Source organism: Arachis ipaensis, chromosome B08 (assembly GCF_000816755.2).
Source record: "Arachis ipaensis cultivar K30076 chromosome B08, Araip1.1, whole genome shotgun sequence".
Classification (NCBI taxonomy): Eukaryota; Viridiplantae; Streptophyta; class Magnoliopsida; order Fabales; family Fabaceae; genus Arachis; species Arachis ipaensis.
In genome coordinates, this window is record NC_029792.2 from 5,312,506 (window position 1) to 5,321,549 (window position 9,044).

Genomic DNA, 9,044 nt, shown 5'->3' on the forward strand with positions numbered 1-9,044 from the left:
CAACCAACGCGTTTTTTTTTATTTTATAATTTTTTTTATTATAGGGGTAGTTTAGGAATAAATTAAAAAAATTTATTAAAAAGGACGATTTTAAATTCAAATACGACTTTAAGGATGATTTTAAATCAAAATATACACCAGGACGGATTCGATTCCAACCCTCAACATGAGGGACCAAAACAATACTTATCCCTTATGTTTTTTTTAAAATGAAAAAATATATTCCTTTAATCAATACTCTTAATTAATTATATTTACTACATATCGTTGTGTATTTTAATTACAATAATGCAATGGCTAATGTAATTAACATCTCTCTATATTAAAATTGTAATAATAATAATAACAAACTTTTAATTATAAATAGTCAAATATAACTATACTAATTATCATAGAATTTATTTTGATATAATTCTTTAGTTCAAGAATGATATAAATTATTTTATAACTAATTATGAAATAAAAATTTATCTATTATTTTAATTATCTCTTACGATGATGTAAAAAAGTTTATAAATATTAGTTTTTTGAGCCTTACACGATTGTAAATCTAGTTAATTATTATTGCATAGCTTACTACCTACCTTTCATCAAATGTGACCGTTGCGGCAGAGTGCACTATGATTTCAATCTCCTCCAACATCTCTTTAACGAGGATTTGATCTTTGATTCCGAAATTGTGAAGAGAAACATCACCTGCAACTGCCACCACTTTCTCGGACAAAAAGGAGCTGAATTTTTCACCCCACTTTTCTCTTTGTATTTTGAACAATTCCTTCCCAAAAACCTATATATATCAATATAAATTTTGTCTAATTTTATTCCTATAATAGATCCATATAGTTAAAGATATATCTAATATAAAATAAGTTAGAATATATATTGAAAAGGTTAAGGAGTCGGTGTGTGTGTGTGTGTGCAAACTCAGTGTGCAATTGATCATGAAACAACTAAATTTAACAGAAAATGGCAACCTCAGTGTGCAAGCGTTGGAGAGCTACATCTGGATTTGATGCTCTGACAAGAAGGTATAACCTTTTTATGTTGGGTTGAACCCTCAGAATCTTCTCCACAAAGACTGTAAACAAAATTACAAGTTTAAAAAACCGCCATGAAAACGTTAATGAATGGATATAGATGCAGCGGTAATAACCTTTGGTTAAGAATCCAGTTGCACCAGTGACTAAAATGGTCTTTCCCTTGAAATACTCCTCAACACTATTACTTGTGAACTCTGCCATAGCTAATTGAAATAATAAATAGCTGTAGTAACTAGTAACTAACCGTATATGAAAACGCTTACTAAATTTTATGTAGTTTGGCTCTGTCAATAACTGCCACGGAATGCTCCTATATATATATAGCGAGAAAAAACTGATATGTGATATCAACCGTAATTTATCGGATTAAGAGTCAAGACTAATTAATGTTGATTTTAATTACAGTTATTAATTTTGGGCAGCATCTTATTGTTGCACGCAATAAATACAGCATCTTTTAATTAAACAGGATTCATTAACAATTTTATATATATGCAAACTGATTGTTTTATTACACGAGAACATTTGAATAAAATTATAATAATTAGTATGGTTCGCGTACAGTGTCAAATGAGTTAGAGCTATTGCATTGGTACCCGGATATAGTATTAAATGAGTAAGGATTCCTGCAGTTTCGTGAACGAACGAGGGTAAATAAACTAATTTACAAAGAAAAATATAAAGGTAAAGATCGGAGCAATATAAGGTTGAGATTTGGGACATGGAACATAAGCACTTTAATAGGAAAATCCATGGAGATGGTGGATACCATGACAAGGAGGAAATTAACATCATGTGCCTACAAGAAACAAAATGGGTTGATGCGAAAGTTAGGGAGTTGGATACTTTCGGGTTTAAACTTGGGTATACAAAAAAGGTGAAGAATAGGAATGAGATAGGTATTATCGTGGATAAGCAGTGGAAGAAGGACGTAGTGGATGTCAAGAGAGTAGGAGATCGAATCATCTCTATCAAATTTATAGTGGTAGGAGGTACTTTTCATGTGATTAGCGCCTATGCACCGCAAGTGGGTTTGGACGAGCAATACAAGATAAGGTTTTGGGAGAATTTAGAGAGTTTGGTCCAAGACACACTTTCGAGAGATAAGATTTTCTTAGGAGGATATTTAATTGGCCATGTTAGAAGAGAAATGACTGGATGTGGAAGTATTCATGGAGGCCATGATTTTGGGGTGGTCAATATCGAGGATAAAACTATTTTGGACTTTTTCTCAACATTTGACCTTCTCGTCGCAAATACATGTTTTAAAAGGAGAGACAAACATCTTATAACCTATAGGAGTGGATGACAAGCTCTTAAATCGATTTTTTTTGTTGAGGAGAGTTGATCAAAAATTTTGCATTAATTATAAAATTATTTATGGAGAGAATTTAACAACACAACATAAGATACTCGTCATGAATTTTTGCATTGAGTAAAAGTTGAGGAAAAGACATCATACGAAGAACCCAGGGACGAGCACTACAAAAAAAAGAGTTTAAAATGGCATTGATATTACGGCGGTTTTAAAGAACCGCCGTAATGTCCGGATATTATGGCATTTTTTGTTGCTGCCATAATTGATTTTGTATTTTGTGGCGGTTCTGATGATTAGGGCGGTTTTGAACCGCCGTTATCACAAATGTATAAAATCAAAACTTACCATCCCCTTCTTCACTTACTACCGCTCTCTGATGCACGATACACGATTGATGAAGGCTCGTTCTCTGATCTCCCTCGCTCGTCTCGTCCTCCGCTAGCTACCGCTACTTTCGACCTCCACCGCCGCTTCCTCAGATCTCAGAACACCACAGCCAACTGCTCCTTCACGCTGCCGATCTCGATGTCACCGTCAACTGCTCCTTCTCGCCGCTGCTACGCAGATCCTCTCCTCCCACAGCATTGCCATCGCCTCCACCTCCTCCATTGCATGTATTAGGTTTTTAAATTAGGGATTAATTTGTTCAATAATTAAGCACTTGAGGTTGAAATTTCATTAAATACTTAATTCTTTTTCAGATTGTTTGGCCTTGGCTGTTGGATGCGGCAATAATGCACGAGAAATTTCTAACGTTTTCTGCTGCATGTTCACGATCTTTGCTGTAGTGTTGAATTTTGAGCCATTGTTTTATTCTCTGGGTAAATTTCCTTCTCTTTTTTTCCCTTGCAACTCTATAACTGACTCAGTCGGCTGTTAGGAATTAATTAAAGTGGTTACAGTTAGCCCTAAACCCCTTTATATTGCAACCTTTATATATATTCGAGCGTGATATGAGTGTTTGGTCCATTGGATGGGACTCAAGGCTTCTTGCTTGTGTTTATTCTGTGAGTAATATATTAGACTTATTATCTTGGTTTAATTTAATTATTATTATTAGTATGGCGATTTAATTTATAAATAATTTAATGCTCTTCAACCAGGGAGTGGTGTGTTTTGGAATCGCATATTATGTACAAGGAGTTGTGACCAGGGAACGTGGACCAGTTTTTGTGACTTCTTTCATTCCTCTAATTATGATTATCACTGCTGTATTGGGTACCATTGTCTTGGCTGAGCAAATTCATCTTGGAAGGTCAGTTCCATATGAAAGTCTATAATAGGGTATCATTAATTATGTTTAGTTCTTGCTGAGACACTAGTCAGTTAATAAATATACTAACTTGTTAATTTACAACGTAATTGGAGCTATTGTAATTGTTTGTGGGCTATACACTGTGGTATGGGAAAAAAGCAAAGACAATGTGAATAATACAGAAGTAGTGAAAGTTGAGGGCCAAGAATTGCCAATAAGGGATAGCATAAAATCAGGATCAAACATTTTTGAAAACATTGATGTTAATTTGTTAGGTGCTTGGTTGGTGATGTAAGGAGTTAAGAGTGTGCTGTTGCAAGTTAACTAGATGATGGTGTTGGCATAGCTTTTCCTCACTTAAATATGAACTTTTGGCATCCATTTTTACTTAAATGATCTTTCAGTTCCGATTTTCCTATAATATATTAAATTGAATTTTGTATAGTTAGTAGTTACTCTGAAATACAAGGATGTATATTTATCATATTCTGAAGTGACTATAGTATCTATCTTTGGGTTCTGTGTGTTTTCATAAACTATATATGAAATTAATTTCATTCTTTATGATATTTTTGGGTTTTGTGTGTTTTCTTCTTCTGGCTTCTATCTTCAACTGCTTCACAAACGCAGGTACTCTTAATTTTAGTTTCTCAAGAAAGCAGAAACCAGCTTCTCAATTTCCATGGCTCCACCCAGGTACTCTTCTCTCGACTCTTCTTTATCTTCTTTCTTAATTGATCCTTTCATATGCGCTTTCTTAGCTCTGTTAAAATTCATGCTTTAAGAAAGGATTTCTCTAACTCTTAGTCAAGTCAACTCTTAACTGTGCACATTTCTTTTAGCTTTTTATGGAATTTATAGTTTTTCTGGTGCCAGATGACAGCATATTTAGTCAAAGCAAACTCTGTCATTTTGTAGCATATTTTTCTTGTATTATCAGAAATTCTGAGTTATATATCCTTTACATATATATATTCGAGTACAAATTCAACACGGAATTACTAGTCTATTGAGTTGTTAAACGATTTAGAAGCTAAGCAATAAGCATCATGAGCTTTTTCCTTGGTCCGAATGCACCTACTATTTCATTCACATGTTATTAGTTATTACTGTATAATGCTTAGCTTAATTAATGGAAATTTGAACAAGTTTTTATATGAACATAGCTAGTGATATAGCTGTTAGTAATTGACCAAATTATAATTATATGCTACGTACACTACTTTGCCGCCAAGCATATATAGATCACTATAATGCTAGCCAGATAACCACGTTCACATTATAGATTAATTAGCTTATAAGAAAAAATTAAAGAACTAGTAGAATTTATTATTTTTTGTTAACATTTTAAGTCATTAATTCAATTATTTTAATTTAGTAATTTAATAATATTTATTCTGTTTTTTCATTTATTCTGTTTTTCAAAAGAACTAGCAAGGCTTCTCTCAATGACTAATGGTGATCCTCATAATCAATCTAGCACAACTGTGTTAAAGGGAACTATTGGATATGCTCCTCCAGGTATAATCTGTTTCATCCAATCTTATAAGGACTTTTTAGTTTAAATTTTTAGTTTAAATCTTATAAGGACTTTTTAGTTTAAATTTTCATGCTCTAGTAGGAAGAAACAAAGAATGCTGGTTCTTTTGTGTATTTTAATTTTCATTGATCTTTTATGATGTTGCTATTGTATTTTATAGATGATGATTGAGTATATATGTGAATGCTTTTTTGGATCTATATAGTCTTTTTGTAATTATATACTACTTTGAGAAGGTTCTTTCTCTTTATTGCTTAGGTTTCTGGTGGTCTCATTCATAGTTGACCTTGAATTGTTCATTATGGTAAATTATTAGGTGCTTATGCATTGTCATTTGCTTGCAGGAAAAGGAAGCGTCCTTGATTTTGAGTATAGATGCCTTTTGTAAATTAGTAAAGCAGCATGCTAATGTAGCTCAGTTAGGTACCATGTAAAGACACTATTTCTCCTTATCTTCATTCCATACTTATTCATGGATGCCTTACCTTATATGCAACATTTTTGGTGTGATTAAGCATTAGGGAAAATGTTTTGTACTCCAGTAATCGCATTCCTTGTTTTGTAAATATAATTGTCTGTTGGAAATTGCAACATATTGCTTTATTTTATTTACTATCCGGTTTGTGTGGTGCAGTAAATGCCTTTCTTATATGCTTGACTGTTCTTTTTGTTATGGAGCATACTTATCTCTTAATTTTGTTGTGCTTTTGTTGTGCTAGCAATGGCCATGTTTTATGTCTCCTCTCTTCACTGTTACAAATATTTTCTTGCCCTATTTAGTCATTAAATATTTCCTCTAGTTATGTACTTTTAATGTTAAAATCAGGTCAAGAAACACCGTCATGATACTTTGAGCCTTCTCTGTATAGAGCTCATTTAATCTTGTGCAGTAATGGATTATGAATAGTTTAATTCAATTGAAATTTTGTCTTTGAATGCTAAGCATCTGATGAGCTGCTGTTTCTGTTATATATATAGTAATTCTCTGTTGCAGCTGATGAGCAAGAAAGTACTAAGAACAAAGGAAGAACTCCTTGAACTCAATGGCATGAGCAAGTAAGTTCATTCTACGAATTAATCAAATGTATTGGTTAACTGAGTTGGCATTCACAGATGTTTCTGTTTAACACAGGGCCAAGGTAAGCAATTATGGTGATCAGATACTAGCCATTAAACCATAGTAAAAACGGCAGTTAAAAAATGCCATTTTAAACGAAAAGAATGCCATTAAACCATGGTAAAAACGGCGTTTAGAAATGTCATTTTAAACGAAAAGAATGCCATTAAATGCAGGTAAAAACGGCGGTTACAAACCGCCATTTTAAACGAGGAGGATGCCATTAAACCTGGGTAAAAACGGCGGTTATAAATGCCATTTTAAACGAGGAGGATGCCATTAAACCCAGGTAAAAACGGCGGTTACAAACCGCCATTTTAACCGCCAAAAAACCGCCGTATTATCCACTGGTTATTACGGCGGTTTTCAGAAAACCGCCGTAATAACCAGAATGGCGCCCAGAATTCCGGCGTTTCTTGGAGGCGCCATTTTCGGCAATAATGGCGGTTGTAACCGCCGTAATTACCTTAAAAAACCGCCATTTTAACCCTTTTTTTTTGTAGTGGAGGTGGTGGCGGATGAAAGGTGAAGAACAAAGAAGCTTCCTAAGACGAGTAGGAGAAAAGGCAAAGTGGGATGGGGATGGAAGTGCAGAGGAGATGTAGAGGGAAACGGTAGAAGTTATTAGAAGAATAGCAAAAGAAAATTTTGGTGAATCTAGAGGGATAGGACCAAGAGACAGGGAGTCTTGGTGGTGGAATGCAAGTATACAAGAAAAGATAAAGGTAAAAAGGAAGTGCTTTAAGGAGTGGTCTTTGTGCCACAATGCAGATAATTGAGAAAAATATAAGGTGGCTAAGAAAGATACAAAAGTGACTGTACGTGAAGTAAGAACAAGAGTATATGAGGGTCTTTACCAGTCTTTATGCATGAAGGAAGGAGAAAAATGTATATATAGAATCACAAAGAGCCGTGAAAGAAGAATAAGAGACTTGGATCAGGTTAAGTGCATAAAGGATAAAGACGGAGAGATTTTGACTCAAGAGGAGAAGATTAATAAAAGGTGAAAGAGCTACTTCTAAGAGTTATTTAATAAAAGACAGAAGACTCTTTCGAGTCTTGGTCGGTTATGCATGAGGAAAAAAGATCAAAACTCGACTACTATCGAAGGATTTGAAATTTCGAGGTAAAAGAGGCTCTAAAACGGATGAAAAATGGTAGGGGAGTAGGACCCAATAATATTCCAATTGAAGTTTGGAAGAGTCTTGGAGAGAAAGGTATCAGTTAGTTAACCAAGCTTTTTAATGAGATTTTAAGGTCAAAGAAGATGTCAAATAAGTGAAGCAAGAACACTTTGATACCTATCTATAAGAATAAAGGGGATATACAAAATTGCAAAAACTATAGAGGGATCGATCATGCTCATGAGTTATACCATGAAATTATGGGAAAGGGTGATAGAACGGAGGCTGAGATAAGAGACACAAGTAATATAGAACCAATTTAATTTTATGCTAGGCAGATCCACCACTAAAGCGATATACCTATTAAGAAGGATGATGGAGAGGTATCGTATAGTAATAAAAGTGATCTACATATGGTGTTTATTGATTTGAAAAAAACGTACGATAGGGTGCCAAGGGAGGTCTTATGGAAGGTTTTAGAAAGGAAGAGAGTAAGGATTACATATATTCGTGCAATTAAAGACATATATAATTGGGCTACAACTAGTGTGAAGAATGAAGACTCAAGGTGGTGTGACAAATAAATTTTCTATTGGTATAGGATTACAACAGAGATCATCTTTAAGTCCATACATTTTCACATTGATCTGGAAAGTACTCACAGAGCATATCCAAGAACCTGTACTATGGTGCATGCTTTTTGCTAATGATATCGTCCTTATAGGAGAGTCAAGAAAAGACCTAAATAAGAAGTTGGATTTGTGGAGAGAAGTTCTAAAAGTGTATGATTTGCACATAAGCCGTAGCAAGACGGAATATATGGAATGTAAGTTCGGCTGTCGAAATGAAAACCCTAATATAGAGGTAAAAATTGGAAAAAATATCCTACGAAAAGTTAAAAATTTTAAGTATCTTAGGTGCATCATACAAGATAATAGAGAGATTGAATAGGATGTAAATCATAGGATCCAAGCAGGTTAGTCAAAATGGCGGAGTGCGTCTGATTTTATATGTGACAAAAAAGTGCCTTTAAAACTTAAAGGTAAATTCTATCGCACTGCTATCAGACTGGCTATGCTTTATGATATAGAGTGTTAGGTAGTTAAAGGAGAACACGAACATAAGTTAAGTGTGACAGAGATGAAGATGTTGAGATGGATGAGTGGTCATACGCACGCAATTGAATAAAATAAGGAATGAAGATATAAGAGAGAGAGTTGGAGTAGCACCTATTATGGAAAAGATGGTAGAATTGCGTCTCTGGTAGTTTGGACATATGAAAAGAATATTGACAGAATACCCAGTCAAAAGGGTGGATGAGATGGAAGATGGATAAGGGATGAAAGACAGAGAAAAATTTAGAAAGACCATTCTTGAGGTGGTCAAACGAAATCTACATGTAAACAGTCTCTCTATAGACATAATAGATGATAGAGCTCAATGACATCGTTTGATTCATATAGCCAATCATATCTATTGGGACAAGACTTTATTATTGTTGTTATAGTAATAATTTTGTAAAGCAATTGATTTTTTTTTTCGTGTTATAAAATAAAGCTTACAGAAAACGGATTACTAATTTTTCTTATGTACTTTTTTTTGTTTGAATGATAACAAAAGAAAACAAAAAACTAAAATAACTAATAATAA

The 9,044-nt window shown here is 33.9% G+C and overlaps 3 protein-coding genes and 1 pseudogene across 3 annotated transcripts in view; 3 read left to right on the plus strand and 1 right to left on the minus strand.

Moving 5' to 3' along the window:
- The window catches only part of LOC107610396 (probable fatty acyl-CoA reductase 4), a 4,383-nt gene extending 3,076 nt beyond the window's left edge, over positions 1–1,307 (minus strand). The window contains exons 1-3 of the mRNA XM_021108081.1: positions 1,154–1,307; positions 975–1,078; positions 585–787 (exon numbers count right to left, since the gene is read on the minus strand). Coding sequence (XP_020963740.1) covers positions 585–787; positions 975–1,078; positions 1,154–1,241 — 395 coding nt within the window. The 5' untranslated portion in view covers positions 1,242–1,307. The remainder of the gene's footprint in view (positions 1–584; positions 788–974; positions 1,079–1,153) is intronic.
- On the plus strand, positions 1,762–8,891 carry LOC110265213 (annotated as a pseudogene).
- LOC110265621 lies at positions 2,668–5,816 on the plus strand. Its single transcript, XM_021108686.1, has 5 exons — positions 2,668–2,968; positions 3,060–3,179; positions 4,244–4,309; positions 5,042–5,134; positions 5,498–5,816. The coding sequence occupies exons 1-5, from the start codon at positions 2,683–2,685 to the stop codon at positions 5,539–5,541; spliced, it is 609 nt and encodes a 202-aa protein (XP_020964345.1). The 5' UTR covers positions 2,668–2,682; the 3' UTR covers positions 5,542–5,816.
- LOC107614508 (WAT1-related protein At1g44800-like) lies at positions 3,186–4,237 on the plus strand. The gene is made up of 3 exons (XM_016316699.2): positions 3,186–3,365; positions 3,462–3,613; positions 3,716–4,237. Exons 1-3 carry the CDS (start codon positions 3,312–3,314, stop codon positions 3,906–3,908), a joined length of 399 nt encoding a protein of 132 aa, XP_016172185.1. The 5' UTR covers positions 3,186–3,311; the 3' UTR covers positions 3,909–4,237.

What these genes read in the sequence shown, in the direction of transcription:
- LOC107614508 (XM_016316699.2), top strand. Translation starts at nt 3,312, where the DNA reads ATGAGTGTTTGGTCCATTGGATGGGACTCAAGGCTTCTTGCTTGTGTT. An exon ending in TTCTTGCTTGTGTTTATTCT is followed by an intron (nt 3,366 to 3,461) that starts GTGAGTAATATA and finishes CTCTTCAACCAG; the next exon opens with GGAGTGGTGTGTTTTGGAAT. An exon ending in GAGCAAATTCATCTTGGAAG is followed by an intron (nt 3,614 to 3,715) that starts GTCAGTTCCATA and finishes GTTAATTTACAA; the next exon opens with CGTAATTGGAGCTATTGTAA.
- LOC110265621 (XM_021108686.1), top strand. Translation starts at nt 2,683, where the DNA reads ATGTATAAAATCAAAACTTACCATCCCCTTCTTCACTTACTACCGCTC. An exon ending in ATTTCCATGGCTCCACCCAG is followed by an intron (nt 4,310 to 5,041) that starts GTACTCTTCTCT and finishes GTTTTTCAAAAG; the next exon opens with AACTAGCAAGGCTTCTCTCA. An exon ending in TATTGGATATGCTCCTCCAG is followed by an intron (nt 5,135 to 5,497) that starts GTATAATCTGTT and finishes ATTTGCTTGCAG; the next exon opens with GAAAAGGAAGCGTCCTTGAT.